Source organism: Phaenicophaeus curvirostris, chromosome 12, assembly GCF_032191515.1.
Source record: "Phaenicophaeus curvirostris isolate KB17595 chromosome 12, BPBGC_Pcur_1.0, whole genome shotgun sequence".
Classification (NCBI taxonomy): domain Eukaryota; kingdom Metazoa; phylum Chordata; class Aves; order Cuculiformes; family Cuculidae; genus Phaenicophaeus; species Phaenicophaeus curvirostris.
The window spans coordinates 17,594,107-17,619,465 of record NC_091403.1 but is presented as its reverse complement, the minus strand read 5'-3'; the positions used below and the strand labels follow the sequence as shown (position 1 = coordinate 17,619,465).

The following is a 25,359-nucleotide window of genomic DNA, read 5'->3' as shown; positions in this document are numbered from 1 at the left end:
CTTTAATCTCATTTAACAAAAGCTATACGCAGCAGGGCTCCGGACAAGTAATTTCTCAGTTTACTGTGTATAGAGCAGTATCAGACGAAACAGGGATTTCTTTAACAGCAAGTGAATTCAGTTTCATGGAAAAAAACCCAGAACTGGTTGTTGATAGACATTATTTACAGATTACTACTATTTATACCCACTATTGGCAGTTTAGCAGAAAAAGGAAGCGTTACACTTAACAAGTTAATACAAAGCAGTGTTAACCACTATCCTCTGCAAAAATGGGGTGCTTTTCCAGCCCTGTACTGTGAGTGTTGAGACTCCCGAGTGTGGAGTTTAGGGGAAAGAAACTTCATAGAGAAGTGTCAAGATTTTGTCTTTCTTCTGTGCAGAAGAGTGTGATGCCCTTGTCTTGTCTGCTGTACTGCTTACTGAAAGAAGGAATTTCCTTACATTTTTCACGGAATATTAACTTCTAAAACCAGGCAATTAAAAAAAATACTTAAGATCCTCAAACACTTCCTGTGGAAAACTAGTTTCCTCATTGCATCGTTATTTCCATCAAATTAAACTACTGAATTTCTGTATATAATGTTGGAAGCTCATCTTTAAGTACCTTCTGTACTGTAGTAATTTAAAAAGCGAGTCTTGGCACGCTCACAGCCTCCAGAGAACCAGTGTAACTGCGGATAAACTGAAGTGGTATTGAAGGAAAAACCAAACCAGTTAGGTTTTGTGTGTGTAAATTAGCTTCAGCAGACTTTGTTTATAACTGCTTTTCACCCTTTCTTCCTACGAGTTTCTAGCTGGGCTGCCCACTCTTTATACAGCAGCATTAAACACAGACAGACTTGCTACTCTAAAGAACCGATGGACTGCAAACCAGTAATCGATGATCAAGAGAAAGAGGCTAGCAAGCTTAAGCTAAGAAGTTTAGCAGAGGAGCTTAACTTTACGTGCTCTGAACTACCCTTGGAGGAAGCCTGCAGAGATTAACTGCCACACTTGATGGTAACCTTAATGTCAAACACCACTGCTTTGAAACACAAAATCTTCACTCTGGTGTCACTTCTGTTTTTTATAACTACTGTTAAAGTACAGCTTAGAAGAGAGTAGTACTTGCATCACAGCATCGTGTGATACAGTAAAGAAGTGAGTTCAGTTTTGACTATAATGATGGTAAAATTAAAAACATTAACTTCCAGTAACTCACTATATGCAAGTTATAAATTCAAAGACTGAATTAAGATATAAAAACCTGAGTATCCTTTGGGAGAAGTGGGACTTTCCAGTCCAAGGCAGGTAAAGCTCCCATTTTGTCAGACGTGAGATCAAGACTTATAGTCACAACTGCCTTAGAAGTAACTGGTCAGTTGTGGGATCTGACAGGCATCACAGCCATTTGATCTGTAAACTGAAGAAGTTAAAAGAGCTGCCAAAGAAGCCCCAAGTGATTTTTCTCCCACAAAGCAATCAAATAGGCATAAAAGGTCTCACTTGATAACCCTTCTCCTATACATGCACACTTGCGGTTCTCCACAACAATGAGCTGGAGAAATCCCTGCTCCAGGCAGGAAACATTCACGTGGACAACATGCTGTCCTCTGAGCACAGCAAGTAACAGGAAAACTTGGTGCTGGAATTCCTAGAGCCGAAACCGCTGGACATGAAAAATATTCATGAGATGCATCACTACAAGCTTATCCTGTCCTCAAACTCCTCCTCCTAAGAATGTGCTTCTGACACTTACGAGAAACATGAAACTTGGGTCCAAGCCAGTGCAGGCTTTATATTTTTTCAGAAGTGTTTCTATCCTTAATTAGCATTTTAGCGTGAACACATGAATTTGAGTAAAATACTTTATAGACCAGTTAAGCAACTACTAAAAAACCCAAGACTTCAGACCAGAGCTTCTGCATTCACAAGTTAGCAGGGCACACCGAACCGTGCAGAAATCAGTACAGCACGTGCCACTGCCCCAGCTGTCTCCTGCACTAAGTCTCCAGAGATACCAGGTCGTGCAGCCTTAGCTTTCGCCCTTTGGACATTTTCTTTTCCTCTTCCTTCCCTCAAAGCACAACCACAGTTCGCTCCTTACACAAGTTATCAGAGCTACGAGGTGCAGTTCACTGTGGCTTCTGTCTGATCAGAAAAATACTGTCAGACATCAAAACAGTACGGTCCATGGCCTCACTCACAATAATTTTAATATAATTCAGCCACGAGACTCAAAATTAGCTGCTAAAACAGAGCACACAAAAGGAAACTCCTCCAAAATAATAAAATATAATCTAAAGTGACCCAAGAAGAACTAAAGAATACACGTGCGCTCTATCATCACTGAACATTCTCGGGTTTTGCGCAGAGTACATTTGTTCCTGGAAGTTAAAGCAGATTCATACTTACTTCAAGGATTAAACTGCAAATGGAAATGACACCTTAGACTTCATAAAATCTGGAGATGAAAGTGGAGACATTTGAGATTTCTAAAGTAAAGTGCATAGACTCCTCAGCAGGAAATGGAAAAAGCTAAAAGCGTTATCTAAATAAGAAAAGCATTAATCTCCAAAATGACTGTGGGGAGAGACAACTGAAAAAAAAGCAGCGCGTTGTTAAATATTTGAAGTTAATGATTCCAGTTCAAAGATTCTTATTTTTTTTTATTCCCAGTAAGCAAGTGGCTCTTTAAAGTTATTACAATTTTAAAAGGAGGATTAATTCTTGCTCTGAGTTACATACTGTGCTGCAAGCCAAATTTAAGTTAATTTCCTGATGCGGGCAAGAGAAATAGGATTAGGGATACTGCCAAGGAAGAGAACTAGCTTACAAAATTCATAGATGAATATTCTTAACTTGTATGAAACACACAAACCCTAAAAACTCCTATAACAAAAGTCTTGAGCAGCAGAAACATGTCTTTAACCTGTTAAGCACATGTGAGAATAGGCCTTCGTGCACTCCTTGCCTACAGAAGAACCTTCAGCACAGTCCATAACTTCAACCTTCATTTGAGCCAAGAGGAGAGAGGATGCCCCCTGGATGTCGGCCAAAGAAACCCTAAAGAAACTGAAAAGTCTTCTGGTTGCATTGGGCGCTGTTCAAAGCTCTCTACACTAGGCTTCACGCTCCCTCTGCCAACAAGCATGTAAATTGGCATGGCTCTGTCTTACTTTCCACTGCTGAGGAAACAAAGAATACCAAGAGAGCTGTGTAGCTCGTGTGAAAATCTGAGTATGTTTAGCCACTACATTTAAGTTTGTGAAACTCATGCTGTCCTTTAAGAAAATGCACTCTGAAAGGCTGTATGGATTTAAATTTTGCTTTACGCTAAGATGCTCAGCAGACTTTGCTACCTTAGAGCATGTTTAATACGTGCTATTAAAAGTCCTGTGTTTCAGCAGCATAAGGGGGCCCTTAAGTGCCACTAGGCCAGCTCTTTCCTAGGTCAGTAGCGCAGCTGTAGTGTTCATTTCTCAAGCACTTAAGAGTAAACCCTCACAAGTCCTTGGAGAAATTATTTAGGCAGTGCAGTTATTTCTGGTGACCCACAAAAATGCCACGGTTCCTCAGCAGCAGCTGAATACCCTGTTCCCTGTACTCAGCTGACCTTGTTTATGCACCAGCATCAACGAGAGTCTCTTGGCATGAGGAACAGCTATTATGTAAGTTGAATCTGCTGTTGTCAAACAAAAACACAGCAGTGTTCATTTCAGCTCCTCTAGATGGGGAGGGAAAAAGCGAAAGGAAAGGCAATGTTTGCTAAATGGGGAAGAACAGATAGCAAAAGAAAATCTACAGTTTTAGGATTGCTGATGCTACAAAAACCTTAAAGTTCTATCAGATTTTTAGATGATGGTAAAGCAGACTGTGCCTTTCAGGCTGCAAGAGGATTATTTTACTCAACAGTTAAGGAGTCTTTATCATTAGGTTTGAATTATAAATATAGAAATACACAGAATCGCAACAGGCATCTTCTCAAACTCTGACCAAACATTTAAGTTTACACAAAACCAGTAAGGGATGGTAGTGATTTTGGTCTGTTTTAAGACTTCACTATACAGCAGAAGCAGTTTGGCACCTTTATGCTTCCCTGCTTTTAAATATTGAAATGCCGATTGGGTTAGGGGGTTTGTATGTTTTGCTGGGGCTATTTTTGAGGGGCGATCATTACTTCACACTTCCCCTCAGACAACACGACAGGTAATCAGTAAATTCATATACAAATCAAAGCGCGGTCTCATCTAGGCACCTCTCTCATCCTGCCTGTTTCAGCAGAACATACACCTAAGGTATTACTGACAGGTTTGCACTCAAGCCACATTAGAACAGCACCAGGACAACAGCAGAAGACTTGTACTTGAAGAACTTCAATAAAAGTATTTCTCTTATTTCGTTTGCAAAGCAGATGAATACAAGCTGAAATTCTTTTCCATGTTTAAGTGTCAGTAACTAAGATTTTTTTTTTCTAAACTAGATAGAGTATAGGGCCAGTAACTCATGACAAGAAATAGCCAAGATTCTGCTAACTACAGCCTCTTCCCTAAATCCTTATAATAACTATATCTATCAGGACTGTATACAATATTTAAAGTGGACTGGCTTTTAAATTTTGCACTACAAACCAAGAGAGATTTACACCACCAATTCCCTTGAATCGAATATATTTTCTGAAGTGTAATTTAAGCTTTTTAGAAACTACTTACCAGAATAATCATAGAATAGTTTGGGTTGGAAGGGACCTTAAAGATCACTCAGTTCCAACCCCTCTGCCATGGGCAGGGACACCTCCCACTAGGCCAGGCTGCCTAAGGCCCATCCAACCTGGCCTTGAACACCTCCAGGGATGGGGCAGCCACAGCTTCCCTGGGCAGCCTGGGCCAGGGCCTCATCACCCTCACAGTGAAGAAATTTCTCCTTATGTCTAATCTAAATCTGCCCCTCTCCAGTTTATATCCGTTTCCCCTCATCCTATCGCGACAAGCCTTTGTAAACAGTCCCTCCCCAGCTTTCTGGTAGTCCCTTCAGGTACTGGAAGGTTGCTGTAAGGTCTCCTCGAAGCCTTTTCTTCTCCAGGCTGAACAACCCCAGCTCTCTCAGCCTGTTCTCAGCTGGGAGGTGCTCCATCATCAAGTATAAGAACCAGAACAAAGCTGGTTCCTTGGGCAAAAATCCTAGTGTTCCCTACACACCAATCCTAAACCTTATTCCTTCCCTAAGTACTTACAGGTCCCTCTGTTGTACCCAACTACTGCTCACATCCTCAACTGTCAGCTTAAACAGAAGCAGCACAACTTGTGCCTGGACATGACCTACGTGTCTCTGGCCTTGGCAAACAGCATCTAAAAACTGAGGAGCTCACACAGCAGAGGGCACCAATTTAAGCACCTTCTTCCTGCACAGGAACTTATGAAAACTTCAGAACCCTTGCCTTTGGTTAAAATTGGTCACAAACAGAACTATGGAACTTCATTCACTACACATTTTAGGCCTTTGTGAAACAGAAGTCTTGATATTTTCAGAAGCCAGGCTAAATAAAAATGAAGATTGTACGACATCATCATTCCCTCCTACATGCACCTTTGAGAAGCAGAAGCTTCTCTGGAACTTGGCATTTGTGACAAAGCATTTCTAAGCCTCTGAAGAACCACCATTTTTTTCCCAACTGCCTGCTGGCAGGATCATTCAGAAAATTCTGAAAATAAAGCTGCAGAGCTGCTGAAGGCACCTTGCTTTATGTCTGGCAGACACCACCAAATTCTACAGTAATTTCCAAGTAGCACAGGTATTACTGGAAAGCAATGGATTTGAAACACAAACTCCTGGATTTAGTAAGTATGTTAAGTCACCCGTGACTTTTTATGCAGTCAGTTTTGTATATGGCTTTATTTGTTATTTCAATAAGGACTCGGCAAAAGTCAGGATAACAACCTACATGCTTTCTGCTGATTCTGCAAGGACTACAGTTCATTAACAAAGGAAAAGAGACAGAAGGACAAGCAAAGAGACATCTCTGGAAATTAGACAAGCAGTTAAATATCACTAACAATTGTGAAACTTGCAAGAGTTGTCTCTAGTGAAAATTTGAAAGAAAACAAAAATGCTTCTTCATCCAAAATGCCAAGAATACTGCAATCCATCTTAATAACTTAAATTGCAATACCATTCTGCCAGGCTGAATGCAAGTGCTTTTAAGTAGCTTTTGTGCCTCTGTGGGATGCGGACTGATAGCTAACTTCCTGCACAAGATTCTCATGAAAGGCGAGTCCATTTGCTAGACCTTCAAATCTTAGCTGACCTATACAAACTTCCCAAAAAAGAGCTGTTTAGGTGCCATAATGTAAGATATTTGCCCTATATATGCTGGAAGTCAGTTACAGGTTAAATTATGTCTAGGTGCATAGCAGTAGGATTTATTTACTGAAAATAATTCTTATTTTAAAGCCAGAAGTGTTGCAAAGAAAAAAACAAATTATTGACTCACATTTAAGTGATCTTGCCTTTGATTTTTTCTGATTTTTTCTAAGATTGCAAGGTTCTCTTTTTCAATGCCTTCATCCTCAGATTTCTTCCCATCAACTGGTTCCTCCTCCTTCATATCATAGTGATCCAGATCTTCAATGTCCTACAGGACAGAAAAAAATTCACTGTAAATAACTATGATCTTTGATCAATGAAACCCTCTCCAAAGGCATTTAGGGGGACAGTCACATACTGCACAGCACTCTGTATTAGCAACTGGATGCCATTTCTGTTTTGCTGTAACTTCACTCTCAGCCAACAGTATTCACTGGATGTGCAGGGAGCCTTCACAATACAAACAAGACCCAAATTCAAGTTTCTGGTCACCGAAAGAAGCACAATGAGACCTCTGCCACAAGTTAAAAGTGCAGCAAATTAGAAAACGGGACACTAAGGCATTCTGAACGGGGCTTGAGAACCCACAAGTACACAAAGTTAGGGCATCTCCAAGGCGTTTCTAAAAGCAGACTTGATCCAATTAGAACCCTAGCTATATTGCACATCTGGCAAACAACGATTAATGTATCTGGCAGGGGTACAGCAACCCTTCAACGAAGTTAAATATGAGAAAATTACACATACTTTATTCAAGGTGACCATTTCAGACGAAGATCAGATGCAGCAATTTTGGAAAAAGCATATGAGACAAAACTACATGGTCAAGTATTCTGATCACACCAGCCAGCATTTTAGTTCTGAGTTCTAGAATAAGACACTGAAAAATCTTCCCCTCTGTATTCCGAGCTGGGGTTATCCTGTTGCAGAGGAGCACTCTGAACTTAAGATAACTGCCTGTAAGGTGATTCAAGAGCTATTTGTGGAGAGGAAGAGAAGGATGTAAATACCTTGAGATGAAAAAGGAAGCATTACAGCAACCACATCAGCAAGCTGTGAGTACACAACTATCAGATATGCTCTGACATGCAGTGTCAGACCAGTGGCTACTCTTTATGCACCATCTGCTCACACTTCAGGAAAACCTGGCCATAAAAGCAAATGCAAGGATGACTTACACAGTAAGAAACACACCTATCTGATGCTTTCGACAACACCATTTCCTCCAACTGTAACAGGTTTTATACAAAGTATTATTTTAAATGCTTGTGTTTCTCACAATAATGATGTAGGCCTAGGAACCATAAGCTGCTTTCCAATTTAGAAACAGGACTAGATTACAAGTTGAAGAGATCAGTGCCACACGCAATGCCACCTGACAGCTTATAAATAATGACAGGCATGACAATTTTTTTGTCTAAAGTAACTCAAAAGGAGTGCAAAAGGCTACTTATAAGTCTGCAAGCAACAGGAGCCTTGTGGCACTAGGATATAGGAGTGGACATACCACCTTTACAGAAACTCTGGCTCCAACAAATGTGGTCTGGGTCAAGCTAAATAAGGTGTAAGAGAGGCTGCTCCAAATTAATCCCAGAACACAGGTAACATTTCGATATTTTCTAAAGGAAGACCTCCTATTCAAAGTACGAATTTTTCATTCTTACTACACTCCTTTAAAAACCTAAATCTGAAGTAGCCAGAACAGATCTCCTATAATAAGGCTACTTATAGTCATCCAAAAGCAAGCACCTTGGAGCTATTGTAGCACGCTGTAGAAGTAACTGAAAGGGGTGGTTCTCACCGAGGAAGAAGCTCATTAAAAGGAGCTCTGTGCTGCCAGACAGTGACATGTGACATATAGCCCTTGAAGTCTAGCATGTCTGTTTCAGATGTTCTTGCATTTCCTTCAACGTATTGCGGTTAAAAACTAGCTCACCTGTTTAAGAAATCAGCAAACCGATTTACTCTTAGTCAGTCTGCTTCAATGTGGAAAGCACTTTCAACTTGTAGCAGAGCCAGTTCATGTGCTGCTTGAATCAGGCGTTAACAATGCAAACTTACTGATTTGGAATGCAATGTTATGTTTTGTTTGAGTAAAGCACAAACAGATGTCCAGTTCTCTGTATCCAAGTACCTCACAGCTGAGATCTAGGTTTAAGAAGAAAATTTCACTGGGTTTGCTGGTTGAAGTGAAAGCTGACGTTAAGGTAAACATCCAAATTCTTAATTATCTTTTCTGTTGAAATGTAGGGAGATTACAGTTTGGCTTAATAATTAGCCAGCCACTGCAGAGCAAAATGTCAGAATTCTACTGGATTAGGATAACAACCCCACATATATTCACATACTTCACCCATGTCTTCTTCCTCCTCCTCCTCTGATGTAACTTCTTCTGTTGTTCCATTCTGCAACACAACAAAGAGGTTTCTGCATAAACTGTGCACATTCCTTTCTTTCAAAACCAGGAAGTCTGCTATCATAGAGAGAGCGGGATATATGGCAGTTACACTTATCAAGGTCTGCAAAGGACTGAAGTTTAATGTGAAAGACACACAAAGGTGCTTTCTTGGAGTAGGACAATGAAGAGATTTTTGCGTGAAGCAAAGATAGAGAGTGTCACAACTAAGTTCTAAGTGGAAACTTGAGATTCACTGAGGATATCCTATTCTGAGACAGTGACAAATGCAATAAAGAAGTCAAGCGAGTTATAACTCACAATCTCTTAACTGTGAAGTCAGATCATAGCTCTAACTAGAATCCACGCACACGCTAGATCTCTAAAAAGAAAAAGCCTAACAAACTTTAGATCTCTAAAACAACAGATTTTTGTCTCACTACTTAGAACTTATATGCAACAACTACAATCATCACGTAGCTGTGTTATTATATCAGATTTGATAAAGTAATAAAATAATACATAGAGTTAACTTTTCATGGCTTTCCATTTCATGACGCCACTTCAAGCTCAGCTGCAAAAATACTGAGGAGCATTCTGATGTGCTTGTGCTCCGCTAATTCTTCCTTTGGCAAAGAAGAAATGCCACTGCTGTAGATGCAGTGGACTAGACGGATCTTTGATCTTACTTACTGAGGCCACTCTTATTTAACTTGTAATTTATCTGACATCTCCGTCTAAGAAACCTTCCATGAGTTTGTTCTGAGTTTCAGAGCATAAGATGACTCTTCAGTGAAGCTACTTCCCAATATTACAGGCCTGCTGCCTTACAGTTGCACTGCTATGTGAGTGGCAGAGAGAAAAGACCTATAGGATTACAATTTGGCACATGACCAAAATGAAGCAAGTTATTTGTCATTACTATAGTACCATCACCACAGGAAAACTATCTCTTACGCTACAGGAGTTTTTAGAAACCACGTCAGCTTAACACGTATAAGCAAAAGATGATATCATGATGTTATTAAAAACACAAAAATGCACAGTTACTGTTAGTTACCAGCTCTGTTGTCAGCACAATTCAAAACATTTTAGCTAACCAGAACGTTCCACAGCCCTTCACAAATCTTCATCTGTGAAGCACACAAAGTAAACAAGGCACCTCAGATATTCCCTATCCAAAGTAGCATATGGTCTGGCTAACTCATGTCTCCACAAGGGACTGAAGAAGAAGGAAAACAGCAATAGTGTATGCTGTAAAACATACACTCCTCAAGAAAAAGCAAGCAGCATTCAATTGCATTTACATTTCATTAAAAATTTGGGAAGCACTAGGAATGCACAACAATTGGCTTGAAAAGTATTTTGCAGAGAATTAAACTGCCAGCACTGGTACCGCATACACACCTCTTGGTGACACAGAAACTCCAAAGGAAATTGTGTAATATTATCACACCACTATTAAACGGATTCTACAATCAAAATTCAGGTTGAGGACACCATAAGCCAGCAGTGCTTCGTATCTCAGTTCTGGCTTACACACGGTTTAATCATTCTGACCATCTCATTTCTTAGGGCTGAAAAAAACAATTCCTTCATTGTTATAAGGAGGTGTCCACAACTTTTTAATTTACCTGTCCAGCTGGTAATGGCTGATCTAACATTTCAACATCCGGATGCTGAGGAAGGTTATATAATCTGCAGAGGTCACATATTAATCGCTTCAGCTGTTGAAGAAGCTATAAAAAAGAAGAAAACATGGAAACATCTCTTTACACCAAAGCACAGAAGAGTATATTTTGATTTTTCTTCACCTGCTGGTACTGAGCTTTCAGTCAGCATACAGCACTTAAATCTGCACACACTGGAATAAAGTTTAAAGACCCCTCTTTTTCTCTGTAGTCATTGTAATAAAATCCCCGCAATGGGAAACCAAGGACATGGCAAGTTAAAAGTAAGCTCTCATTCATCTCCTCATGTCAAGTGAAGAAAGTCATGAGCAAAAGAAAAATCTGCTCTGGCAGCATCATCCGTTCCAGGCATAGCTATCTCAGCCACAAATCACTGGGGAATAATCAATTGGTCTTATTCCATGAGATAAGATGATCCATTCTAGTTTCCTAGGCTAAAGGACCATGTCTTCAAATAAACCAAGCAGGAACAGTCCGGATTTTCCCTTTCCAGGCCACACCAGGCACTGGAAGCAAGACAAGCACTGTACAAGGCATAGAATCCAGCCGAGCTCTGAGCTAGAGACCAAGTCACATGCCTGCCCCCATCTTGTATCAGTTTGGGGAGAACCTTTTCCCATCACCAATTCCCTTGCCCAGCTTTCAGCATTTCATCGGCTGTGCTCTGTCAATGACAAAATACAGAACACCTTTCACTCACTGGAATGCTACCCATAAAATGAATTTGGTTGTGCAGAAACAGAGAAACATTAAGTTTGTTTCTTGATCCCCATGCTAATAAAGGGGATTTCCATAACTGTTAACTTGCCAGGCAGCCTCAGATTCCAAGTTAAAGCCAAGAACATAGAAGACTGTACTACAGCATTTCCTATCTTTTCAAGACCTTTGCATAGCAGCGTCAGGGAAAAAAAAAAAAAAAGGATGGACTGCAGAATATGTTTCCATAACAGTGAACACTTCATTATCTGGAGAATAACACCTTAGACAAAGCTTGGAAAATTTATACATCCATTTATAGACTCTTCTTCCAGATACTAAAGGGAGTTTGTCTTGCCGCTTGGTGGAGGCAGGGTGCAAGACAGCTGCTTCTACCCACATCCCTCAGCAATACCAGTAGTTATGCTTAATGCAGCGAGCCCCGCTCCCCTCAAAGGGTCTCTCCATAAAGGAGGGAGACTCGGGCAACGTGGCTTCACCCAAGGTACAGCACAGACCGTGTCATCCTCAGAGAACCATACCTCTACAACACTACTTGATATTTCTATACTGTATTTCTTAAAATAAACAATAAATTAAGGTATTGAAGAAAAATATAGTCACTAAAACCAAATATACTACGTGCCTAAAGCCTTGTTACTGGCCAGTTTAAATGCTCTCACCTTACCCTACGCCAAGTGCAAATTCAGCCTCTCCAGGGTTCAGAACTCTTATGCCATCTGAAAGTTTTAGTGCTATTCCCTTCTCCAGCAGAATCCAACATTCTTGTTTAACAGGAATGTTATTTATTCATCAGAGGCCATGAATTGACACACAGGCCTGCTCTACAGGAATTACGACGTTCTCTCCTATCACCGCACATTTGCTGTTTCTGCATCATTCGCATCATCCTTAACTCAAAAATAAAGCCGATGACTCCAAAACAACGGGTGCATCAGCAACACATTTGCTGTGAGATGATGATATGTGATGGTTGATGTTGCGAGAAGCTTTCATTAACAATTCAATTTCTCAGCATTAAGACTCTACAGCTGTTTGAAACTTCCTGTGAGTCTGAAACAGCAGGGAATCTTCTAGCACGCAGGCAGGAAGCAAGCTAGTCAATCCAAAAGTTAGTTGGTGAACAGAATCACAGGTCTCAGAATCATTCCCCTCAAGGTGTGAAAGACACTTAAAGCTGTACTGCCACACTTTTCATTGAGAATTTTCTCTACACAAACACCACTGCCTCACGGAGAGCTGGAGCACAAACAACAAAATTCAGGAATTGTAGTTTTTCTCAGGTAAAGCTGTAAAGTTAGGCAAGCCATCAGTTTACGTCTATTATGAAGCACACAAAACACCTAGCTGGTGGGCGAGAAAAGCCACCACTGGTACTTCGCTGGTGCAAAGCCTGAACAAGCAGATGAACACAATGTCAGATGCGTCTACAGAAAGAGACAGTGAGGGCTGGGAAGAGAGTTGAGAACTGCTTCCTTTTGAACACAGCATCACTGCAAGGTACCCAATCACCCTCAAAGCAACAAACTGCTGGCTCAACCTGGACTAACTCACACAGGCGCTGTGCCTCAAGAGGTGCCCCCTGCCTCCGGCTGCACATCTTCACCTTCTCATTTGCTCTGGCACAGAGGTCACACTACCATGCAGCAGCTTACAAGCTTCAAGGCAGATCAATTCCTGATGCGCTGAGGCACAGAAGCACCAGTTTCACTATAAAGCAGGAGGCAGGAACATGCAGCTGAGAGCAGAGACCCCCCCCTCCCTGGCAGCACTCTACACTTCAGAGTCAGCTTAATGTAATTGTCAAACCATGGTTTCATTTTTATAGCTCAGTCACGATTCGCAAAGGTGGTGGCAGAGCAAGAAGCTGATTCCATCCCCACAGCCTCTCTTCCTTATTGCTGTTTTTCCTCCACAAGAATTCATTTTATATCCTTGATCCTTCTGCCATGGATCACCATCACCACTATCCCTTATGCTCTGCTCACGTGTGTGAAAAATCAAAGGATAATTCAGGCTGAAAGGCACGTCTGGAAGTCATCTGATCCAGCCTCTTGCTCTAAGCAGGGCCTAGTGTGATTCTGTATGTGTTAACAGTACAAGAATAGACCATATCAAAATGGATAGCAGATTTCTGCCAGGTATTAATAATGGCTACCTTCACATGCTTGGCTAATGTAAAATAAATGCTTAACACACGCTTTGCTGCTACTGAAGTGGGCTATCAGTACACCAACCACTTCCCTGGAATATAAACTGCTTAAAGCAGCAACCAACCAGCAACTAGAATGAGTAATGCACAGTATATTAAAGGAGTCATGTAAACAGCCTGCAGAAGGTAAATGTTTGAGTGACCGAAGACAACGACAGATTTCTAAATCAATGATACTGATTATAAGTAATATAAAAATAACAATAAAACATAAAAATATAACATATACGTCTCTAATACAACTTTCAGTGCTTCAGGACTTACGAGAAGTTGGTAGTTCTTAAGGGTCCAATTGTGCTGGTTTAGAATAAAAAACACCTGTTACAATTTTTGGTTTCCTGTGCTAACATCTTACAAAGCTGAAAAGAGTTTAGAATTCTTTTGCTGAAACCTATCCTACACCAGGAGGCCTTTTCTACACGACAAGCTCTTTCTACTGCAGTATGGAAGCATTAACAATTTCAGGTTCCCTTCAATTATATTAATATACCGCTGGGTTCACAATGAAACACTTCGTTTTCTCATTACCAAGAAACATAACTTAAGAAGTGTAGTGTAAGTATACACGTTCTTCTACGTGTATCTATATGCATACATATACACACTCCAAATCACGTATCATAGAATCATAGAATAACCAGGTTGGAAGAGAACCACCGGATCATCGAGTCCAACCATTCCTATCAAACACTAAACCATTCCCCTTAGCACCTCATATAATATATATAATGTTAAACATATATATATGTATAATGTTAATATATATATATGTATAATGTTAAATAACCCACTAAGCAAGGTTTGAGACTTTAGACTTGCAACTATAACTGCCATTACTTTAAAAGGAACAACAAAATTGAAATCCAATTTATCTTTTGCATGGCACAGCCACTAGAAGGCAGCTCTCCATGCAATGCTGATTGTCAGGCTCGAAAAACAAACTCAGGAGACTCTGGAGGAAAGAGAATACTGCAGCCCCTTCAGCTGCTGACTGGAACTTGCTAAATACCAACAGTCAAGCAGCTAAAGCCTCCAAATGCTATGTCGATAATGTTGTCAACAACTTTTCAATGTTTCTAAAAGAATTTTGCTTGCAGAAAGCACCATGCTGATGCCAAGGTAACACAGTTTCAGAGACCCATGGAAGATTTTCCTAGAAACGTGCACAATTTCAACACAGGTAGTACTAGAACGAATGACAAGGCTTTCATATATACACAGCCCTGTCAAACTTTTATGCCTGAGTAGCATGTTCTTCAGTTTCCCAAAGAGCTGATACATGTTCAAAATTTACAAAGCAAGTAGAAAGGGCAGAGTGATACCAAAGAACTCTGAATCAGGGTACATGTCCTAGCAGTGCTTTTACCACGTTTGCTGTGCTCAGCTGAGCTCCTGGAAGACTACAATGCAATTTCCCATTCAAAATTTGTCTGTTCCAATAACTTGAGTTCATAGCAACATGGCACAACTGACCATTTAGCTGCAATAAATTAAATAAAATCTGGTTTGAAACATTCTGATCATCTAACTTGTACTAAGTAAGGTTTTAGGAAAGAGCCGGATAAGTTAGAAGACTGGATTTCTACAGGTAAGTTCCTTATCCCTTCCTATGCTACTCCAAGAAGTCTACGTGTGAGTTGCTTCAATGCCCTCGAAGGGTAGGGACGGAGTTGCAGAGGGAAATGTAGGAAGAAAAAACAAACCCCAAAACCACTAAGTCAAGCCTTTTGAGCAAAACAAAGAAATCAGGTTTTGTATTTTGTCTCTTCAACCACTCCCATCTGTCTTCATCTTGGCATAATATGAGGTGGGGTGAATTCCTGAGAAAGCAGTGGGCCATCCACAGGTGTCTATTACATCAACCCAGCAGCTTTCAAATGGGCAAGTACAATCTTGATACCAGAAGCTGTTTCCTTACAATGTACATAAGCAGCCTATGCACATGCAACTCAGCACAGCAAGTCCAACATATATTTGCAATCAGGCTTTCTACTCTACTACAAATCAATCTGGTAGTTAAACATAGGAAATATCCAGTTTAAAATCTTTCATCCAAAGCTACCTGCCACACCAGCAGCAAGCGGGAGAACCTTCTGAGAAGCCTAGTTAAGAAAACAGTTCACCTGCCCGCGCTTCCTGCTGTTCTGCTGTTGTACGTCTTTCTAGGCAGAAATCAAAGACAGATCTATAACATTCTTATAAATGTAGTTTAGTCTAAAAGCTTAGGTTCTAAGAAGAAAATCCATGTTGATGTCTCCTGTAATGGGATCCAACACAAGACACTGAAACCTGCTCAGTACCCCTTTGTTTATAATTATGGCAAGACACATGAATACTCTCACTCGCTTGTTAATTGTTTTGCAATTATTTCTGACAGAAGTCAAATGCATTCTAAATGTCTTTAAAAAAAAGGAAGTCACACATTATTATTTTAGGTTGAGTATGTCTGATTAATATTATCCTAGTAAACATTACAGGGAAGCAATTTCATCATGAGAAAGAACATTCCCAAACTTTAGAAAACCAGGCAAATACTAAGACCAGCACATAATCCATGCAAGAAGCGGCATTCTGCAAACGGATTTGTTTTGTGTGCATCATGTGCATGCATGCACTCCTGTATACAAAAATAAACAAGAAAATGCTAAGGGAACCTGTTCATTAACATTTAATTAACAAATTATTTAATCTATTAATAAACAGGCTACTTCATATCCATAAAGCTGAATTTGGAAAGGAAAAGCACTTATAATGAGGGAATTTGGCAGCAGGCCGCAATACTGTTCCTTTTGTAACAAAGCACATTGGTACTGAATTTTTTCTCCAAGTAACACTCAAGAACACTTAGTTTCCTGCACAGAATGGGAGGTTAATTTTATATATACAAATACACACACAGCTCCTATCACTACATCAAAAGGGAACTTGAGTAAGATAACATCTGACAGTTTTCTGAACTATAAAACACTATATGTGCAAATATTTTCTTCCAATAGCAACCATCCAAAGTCACAACACTGTTCAAACTCATCACTATCTGGGGAACATTCTGATCAACCAGAAGCTTGCAGGTCAAGTCTTTATGGAAACCAAGAATTCTTTGTATTAGTTACCATTAGAGACATGTTTTGGAGAACATACACTCTCAAGAACAGGAAGCTTTTGCCTTTGTAACTGCTCTCTGTTCAAAGAAAACACTGGAAGAGCTGTTTTATTCCATAGCTTAAGTTCTTCTGCATTTCAGTGTTTATTTTTTAAAAACCTTGAACTGTGTATTGGGGCTAAAACTTAACTTCTTTTAAATATCAGTCATTCCAACCTTCCCCTCCTTGTCCCAAATCTTTTGAACTACTTTTGATTCATACGGTTTTGGAAGAGAAAATTGTGTTTAGAAACCCCCTCAACGGCCCTCAAACTGAACTAATTTAATAGTGAATGTTACAAGGTTAAATAAAAAAAAAAGAAACAAAAAACAACCACAAATAAACATCCCAAACAACAAAAAAACACTTGCTCACCAGAGTATTGCTCTTCTTAATATCTTCTAAACGCTCTAAGACTGAAGTCAGGTTTGGGTCATCTGATTCTACAAACCATATTGGTGATGACGAGGGGTAAGACTCCTGTTAAAAAAAAACAACACAAAAGACCCAACAAATAAATACGCAAAATACCCATACAGCTTTTAAAACTCATTTACCCCCAAAATTTCACAAGACAGTATTACTTTTATCTTACTAAGTCCTGTAACATAGAATCTTTTAACATAGGGGTTTTAGGTAACACAAGGGAAGTAGAAAGGAATCCAGCCAACCATTTCTTCTAATACCTGATCCTACTTTCATCTTAATCAGATGACGGATATATATATAAGAAACGGTGCTGAAAATTTTAAAAGCTTGGAGGTGAGCGGAGCAGGAAGGAGAAATTTAAAAATAGAGTACAGGTGATAAAAATTTAAGAAATACAAAGAAAATTCTTGCTACAGAAAGCTAAACAGAAGTCCAATGCCTCTTGCACAGATGTTTCAAAAAGCTATTTTGATTTTTTCCCAGCACAGGATTTGTAACATTGTGAGAATCGAGGCAATCAAGTAGCTTCCAACTCAATAGTAACGTCCCTTCTTATCATCCACGTGTTTGGATTTGTTTTGCTTTAGTTCTCCACTTCTCACCCATTCAATTAAATTCCAGTAGATGAGGACAAATTGCTGAACCTCAGTTTTATCACCCAGATATTATCTTTGTATCCCCAGGTCTTATAGAATAATGAGGGAATTTCCATTCATCTCCGTCACTGCAGTTTAAAAGAAAAAGCTCCATATTTCTCATTCCAGAGACAACAAATCATGCTTCATTCTTCAGCACTCCAAGTGTGTCAAGGTTCCACTGCTACTTCAAGAGGTGACTCCAAAACTGGCACCGTGCTTACACATGTACACACCTTGATTGCACTGTCTATTTTTTCCTTTATAGTTTTCAAGACAGCAGTAATAAGTTTTGTGGAAGGAAGACATCACAGCTGTTTGTCAGCGTTACTATCTGGTCTTCAGCGATTCCAAAGCAAACACAGCCTCAGCAAGGCCCAAAACAAAAACCCAGGCCTTCCTCATTGAAACCAGCTTCTGCCATTTCAAAGATTCTGGGATTCTGTGGCAGATGAAGGACGTCAGCTTTGGCAAAACAGACTATCACAGCAGCATTCCCACCTGGCAGCATACTCCAGGGAAGCTCTAGCTCCAGAGGACTGAAATTCCCACGTGTAAACTGAATCTTTTGCTTAAACTTGTTTTTAAACAAGCTCAGCCCCATTTATATTTATTTTTTTAAATCACAGCTAAAAATACCTAAGAGCAACACACGATATTCTTACTATCTTTCTGAAATTACAGATTGTTTACACCTTTAAAGCTTACCATACACAAAGCAGAGACCTCAGAATATCTATTCTTGATGAACTACAGCCTAACACCTCCAGTATCTGTCAAGAAAGTCCAGTGATCAGCTTGCCAAGATTTTAAGGCTAAGGAAAGGAAACGAAGTTACATGTGTTTTAATCACTTTCTTCCTTTACCAAGGACAGTACTTTGGAAAAGTGCATTTTCCTCTTCAGATTCGCTTAAGGCACTTTTGGAAGACAAACCATTATCACTGCTGGAGAGAGGAAGCTGAATTCCCAGCTGCTACTGGGCTCCTAGATTATTTTAGAAGCTACACTTCATTAAGGATATTCCAGGGTTTGAACTGACACCACCCTCTCACTTTAACAGCACGCAGCCTAGCTGTGACATCTCCTGCAACAGTGCAATGCTCTTCCCTCAAGAATCCATGCTGCACGTTGGATCTTTCTGCACAGTGGGGAACATCAGAAGGGAGACACTGCTAACCACGGCCGCGCTACCTGAAGGCTTGCTTGAACCAGCTGTTTGAGAAACCTGAACTTTTCTGGTCAGCTCGTGGAGTTAAGAGAAAGGCAAGAGGGTAGACACTACTACTGCGACTTTAGATTACACCAACACACCCATCAGAGAATACAAAGAACAGGCAAAATCCCTTCCAAGATTCATCGAGCCATCTGCTCCTCAAAATCCTCAGACTCATTAGAACAAAAATATTCTTTAGACAGAGCCAACATTTGGACTGTGTACATGCATTCTCCAACAGGTACTTCTGGCTTTCTCTTTTTCAAATCAAGCATTTGTTAATTCTGTCAGCCCAGGTCTATGCAAGCCTATTACTTGCAATGATTTGTGGATAATAAATGTTGTCAGTCTACACTTCTAAATCAGATCTGGAATCTGTTTCTATTCTCCTTTTCTGACAATTCTGTTTCTCCATTCCCCACCAGAAGGATTTAATTAACAAACTGACAGGAGGGCACTTGCTGGTTGCAATGAGCATCCATCCCAGCTGGGAGGGCCTATACAAAAGTCTCCACCAAAAACCTTGCAGTAAACCCTTCGTCAGACAGGGATATGACTGACAGTGCAGATTTGATGATCGAGCAATCCCACTGTGTGTTTAAATATGTTACAGCAGCTGCTTGAACATGCTGATGCCTTCTGCACTGAATGACAGTTCTTCCTTGTTCTTTTCTCCCATACCAACTCACTCCAGTTTTTGCAATGAAAGCAAATCCTGCTGTGTGTGAGAAAACGTACTAAGGTTTGATAAGCCTGCATTTTCGGTGTATAGCACATATGAATTACTACAACCTAAAAATGGTTAAGTATTCAAATGTTTATAGTCTGCTTTAGCTTTTGAAACATGAATGGGAACGATGCATTTATCAGAAGGGCTTTTCTTAAATACTGTGAACATATTCACCATCTGTATCAGAAAAGATTTCAAATTTTAGACTTCTGGAATACAGATATTTAATTGCATATTCCAGCTTTTTCCACAACAGATGCTTGATGTTAAAATACAAGTTAAATCAAACTTCCATTTTTTTTTGTAACACTTTAATTCTGCAGACTTGCTAATAAATATGTCTATTTAAGTCAAAAACATAAATGGCACTAGGTGTCTCTAGATCGGTAGGTAATCCATATTTTAGGAGCAGCTGAGTTTCACACGGATATGAGTCACTTTATTTTGAAATACAGAATTCACACACAAACCTCAAACGTTCTGATCTTCAGATATAAACAAGCTCATGAGTTTGTAACACCATAGCATGCACTGAAAAACTAAACCTCTGGTCTGCGAGGTCAAACAACTGAATTCACACAAGCTAAACCTGTTCAGAGAATTCAGACACCTTTTTGTTCGGTATCTGCATCCTACAGAGAGGACAGACACGAGCTGTTATGTAAAGAACACACATTTCCCAAAAAAGATAACTTCATTTCATGACCGGAACCCTAGAATCGCAGTTATCCGACTACTAATTCTCAGTGGCTAAAACCCCATTATTTGGGGCCTTTTGCTACGCAGCTGACATGCTGTGATTTTGTACAATCTAGCTTAGCTGCACAGGTATCGTCCGTGTTAAGTGCTGGAGACCTGTAATGTAACCCCTGTAACGTGACTTTTTCCTGCTCACTACAAAGAAAAGCAGAAATTAATCACAAGAGGCAAAGGCTGCAGTGCTTCTATCTGGGCAGCTTTCACAGCCTAACTCACGCTGTACGGCTTGGAACGCCAATGCAGTTGCTCAGTAAGATGTGACACGCTGCGATGACATCACACCTCGCATGTCCTGAGCCCTGAGGACAAAGGCGGAATGTTTACAGCCAACCCAGATACAATTACAATGCATGGGATCATCACTTCTGGAGAGTCTTTGTATTACCAGGACAGGCTGGGCACTTTGTCAACGCCGACGCTGCTGTAACAGAATGCAGCAAAAGAATTCAGCTTACTAATAAACACACAAAATACAAAGAGAATGAAGCTCCGTGCTTCTGCCACTGGGACAATTTCAAAACCTATCAAATCATGCAGGAAAATCAGATCCTATCAGGAGAATACAGACAGGATCTCACCGTTCAGACATTCATACTAACAATTTTGTTTACAGGAAAAAAAAAAAAGCTGCAAAAAGTGACAGAAGATACCAGGGATACATATATTAAGACAGCTTTTCCAGGGTAGAGATCTGCCATCTAAGTACATCCGATCTAAGCTTTCTCATCCTTAACAATAATGCTGGTTTACTTGCAGGGTTATATAATCTTCATCCTGTCTGTAAAGCTACAGCAACACAATTTCAGTGTTAGTAAGAGACTTTTAAATGAGATTTTTCTAAATTACTGCTATACTTCAGTAATGGTGAAGCTGTTAAATTAAAACAACACATCTTGCTCACACTTCTAAGATTAGAACAACCCATACGCATGGTTTCCTATGAGTTAACAGAGTAACCACATCCCCTCGTACACAATGGAGCCATTTTAACATGGCAAAATGGTAGGAAAACACATGCAAACACACATCTTCAGCATTATGATTTAAAATTACAATTACATGCTGACAGATCATAATTTTCTTTGCTTTCCAGATCACCTTATACTGAAAAAGTGTTATTTTTCTTTTAAAAATCCTTGGCATGCTGGCTGGACAAAATTCAACCGATTTTGTTTCTTTTCTTTTACTAAGTTTTTGCAAAACCTCCATCGCTGACAGAACCTACTTCTGTTCTATTAATACCAGCTACAACTAAAACTTAGCTGATTTTGCTAAGAGCACTTCTAGCTTATCTTTTCAATCCCAATATTTTTTGTCCACCCCTCTTTTATAACCTCCAAACAATGGAATGCAATCCCCTAGGTCTTTTAAACAGCTTCATCACTTTGCAAAGTCCAGCAAGAGACCGGTCTAGCTCACACAGATCCTGGTAATGAAGTAAATCCTCTTGTAACAAGACACTTCAGAGGGCAAATACAGTCTTTCCAAGGTGAATATTTTGCAGCTATTAACACGCATCAAGGAATTGACCTTAAATCATAGATAGCTTTCTCTCAGCAGGCACCTTGATGCCAACTAGTTTATTCATTTGAATTAATTAGCAATAAAGTCAAGTCTCACTGGTTAGGGATCACATACACATCCCACGCTAACATTCAAAGAAATACTGAAGACCGAACTATATCATTAGCTACAATTCAGTACACATTATTTAAAATTGTTAGTCAATCATTCACTACTTAGGAATTTCTCACCTGCACCAACCTGCCTTTAGAGGGTGGAAAAAAATAACAGATTATAAAAAAATATCAGGATTTGAGAAGATATTCTTAAAGCCAAAGTTCAGCTTGATGACCACAAAACAGTAATACTTGCAGCTTCTTAAGAGAGTATTAGCTGTGATTACACAACTGACAGACTGCTTCCCATTATTCTCCAAAGGTAGCTTCAGATGCCAGAAAGCATTTTCTACCACTGAGTACCTGATTGCTTATGAAATCTACAGGCTAAGAACTTTCCCAAGTCAGATGGCTGTCATTTGCCCTCCTATCCCATACCAAAAAGAGAAGGAAGCACAAGGGGTCACTTTCAACTCCCGTTTTTTAAAATTTCATTAGAAGTAATCTAAATAGAACTACTTTCCAGTTACCTCAAATTATTAAAATAAAAAACTTGTATTTTCAAACATCCAGACATCACCATTTGCTCTGTGGTATAGGCTGAATCGAGTTATTGAACGTATTACAATATTCTAACATTTAATTTCCAATTTAAAGTAAAAATTAGCACTTTTAACATATAAAAGAACCGTAATTTCTTTAAGAACCTAACAGCTCAACAATCAAGAGTTCTAAAAGATAAAAGTGTATGTAACGGGGGGAGTTAAAAATAAAATTTAATATTGAGGGCAGGGAGGAAGCAATGTGAATTTTACCCACCCTTACTGAACAACTCACTTTTCCTATGAATTTTAAGACCGTATACAACATACTATTGACTTGCTCAATGCATATAAACAGAAGGACAGCTTTTATTCACCAGAGTTCAGTTCAGCAGAGATCTTTAACTGTTTCTGTATCACAGAAAGCCAGCGTGTATTAGCTTTAATCTTCTTACACTCTTCCTGAGGTCAAAGCCTGGCACGCTCAGTTCCATGAGAATACCTGCTACAGCTCATGCTTTTCAGAAGGCACCAACTTCAACTGCCTAAAACACAGCTCTCAGACACAGAAAATCACTGCAATTCTGCCCTCAAGTTTAACAACTGTCTTGACAGCTACAGCCAATACAAGCCAATCCCTGATGATGCAGCATGTTTTGCTCAGACCCCTGGAGACTGCAACAGCTTAATCAGCTTGCACCTTTGCAGGAGGCAGGTGTAAGAATCCCATAATCCCGGTCCGAGTTCTGCTAATATGCTCAGCACTGCAGAACCAAACACCTCCGGGAGCGCATTAAAACAATGCAACTAACAGGGTCACAGTTCTCCTCTCCCACATACTCTCTAGGGAATGAGGCAAGCATAGCAGAGCATCATGGTTTAGAGCTGTTTATGTTATTAAATACAGCCATACTAGGGAAGGCAGGGGCAAAGGCATACACCCCATGGAACAGAAAGACCAGAACAAACCACAACTCTGTAGGTGCCTGTAAAATCCATTCTACAATCCCAGATTGTCCCAAACAAAAACAAACACAGTTCTTTGTACAAACAAGTTTTACTGATCGATAGCATAGAAGTAATCACAAGGAAATGTTACCAGCATACAGAATTATTATGGACATCACTTCTGCCTTCACAAGAGATAACCTCCTCCTAGGCAGCACAAAGAAGCGACCCGAAAGCTGAGACTATAAAACACCTTTTGCAGTGTCCAGATTCAGCAGCATCTGCGAGTGCCGGCATTCACAGGACAGTGACAGCGGCACAGCTAAGTAGGAGCAGGGACAGTACTGCAATGGCAATTCACTTGTGCAAGAATTAATCTGCAACCCAAGCAGCCTGCCACTAGTTCACCCACACAAAGTCATTTGTTCAGTCCAGGGCCACAGAATTCTCTGGAAGTTATTATGGAATCTTTAATACTTTGGATACTCCCAAGACAGAAAAAAACATTTTGAGAAAGAAATTCCTGGAAAAGACTTAAGCGAACGCTGCTTTCAGACAGGCACATACAAGAGGGCAATAATTTCAAAGTCTGTGAAATAATCAAAGCTACTTCTGTGTTTTACTTCCACATCTCATCCAAGTATGCACATTTAAATCTCTCACTGCTCAAACAGCATAACATCAGGAGAGGCCAAAACACATAAAACCAAAGTAGCAAAGGCACAAAATATCACTTCAGATGGTCACAAACACTAATGCAGACGTGGCATCATAGTTCTTACACTTCTGATGCGCAAGCTCTTTTGGTCAAGGTTTCACAGCCAGCCACTCTCCCAACCATTTCATCTATGCAAAAATGTCCCAACTGCTGATTCCAACATGTTCCTTGGTAGAACAGGTTTATCAGACTCTCTGCGTGACCTCATCCACTTCCCTTACCAAACAAAAGGCAGCAGGCTACTTGTTGTCCAGTATAACTTAACTGCACAGAACCGAAGTATGAACTGTGAGAATAAAAAGAAAAAAAGGCACTTTTCTGATAAAAGCACAATTACGGATCTTCACTGTGAAGCAGCACTTTCTTCTGCAGGTTATCATCAACATGCAGCACGCCACCTATCCAGTCAAAGACATTCACCTAGAAGACAAACCTCCTACTGCTCTGGTATGGACCTAAAGTAAAATCCATCAAATGTTACAGCACTGCTGCTCAGACACAACCCAAGCATGACTTAGCTAAGGGCACAGCACACGACAGTTGTCCAAGAGCAGTGCACAGTCTCTGAAAATGAAAACTGCTCTCGAGGGCCAACCCAGCTGAGTGAGCTAAGGAGCATTCCTCTGACAGTACTATTAACTGCCACAAATAGAGTTACAGATCATCCACACTGAAAACTGAGCAAAGAACACAGAGCCACTGAAGATGAAGTGACTTGCTGACCAGGGAGAAGGTCGTAGAGCTGAGACTAGAATCCAGATTTGTACTACAGCACTGGGATCAACCCATACTGCTCCTCACACACAAAATCCCACCATGTGCTTGCACTCTCATCTTGACAGTTGTTGGAGGACTGTTGTTTTAGAGCCCTCACCCATAAGAGGTTCTCTTTAATGCGTGTATTATACGTGCACCCAAGCTGGCGATGGTTTATGTAATACGCAGCTATACAAAGGTGCTAAAGAGGAAGGTATTTTGCAAATCTAATTCTCCAAAGTCTTTCCTTACCAGCAGTAGAGTATCTTATGTACCCAAATTCCTGAAAGATGTCTGGTTACTTGAAACAAATTAGGAACTCGTTCTATCCATCAAGAGTTATTAATTACCTACTTCCGCAACTATACAGACAAGATCATTCAGAAAGGCATCATCAACATTAGCATCACAAAGCCAGAGCAGCAAGAAGTCACTTCTAACATAGCTAGAACTGAAGTGGTTGCACTAAGTTGCAACAAGTCACCCTTTCCTGAACTTAACCTGA

General features: G+C 40.1%; 1 protein-coding gene across 1 annotated transcript in view; it reads right to left on the bottom strand.

The window, feature by feature from the left end:
• UBE2Q2 (ubiquitin conjugating enzyme E2 Q2) overlaps positions 1–25,359 on the bottom strand; it is a 50,390-nt gene that overhangs the window by 17,433 nt on the left and 7,598 nt on the right. The window contains exons 2-5 of the mRNA XM_069866920.1: positions 16,879–16,983; positions 10,375–10,479; positions 8,694–8,750; positions 6,473–6,613 (exon numbers count right to left, since the gene is read on the bottom strand). Coding sequence (XP_069723021.1) covers positions 6,473–6,613; positions 8,694–8,750; positions 10,375–10,479; positions 16,879–16,983 — 408 coding nt within the window. The remainder of the gene's footprint in view (positions 1–6,472; positions 6,614–8,693; positions 8,751–10,374; positions 10,480–16,878; positions 16,984–25,359) is intronic.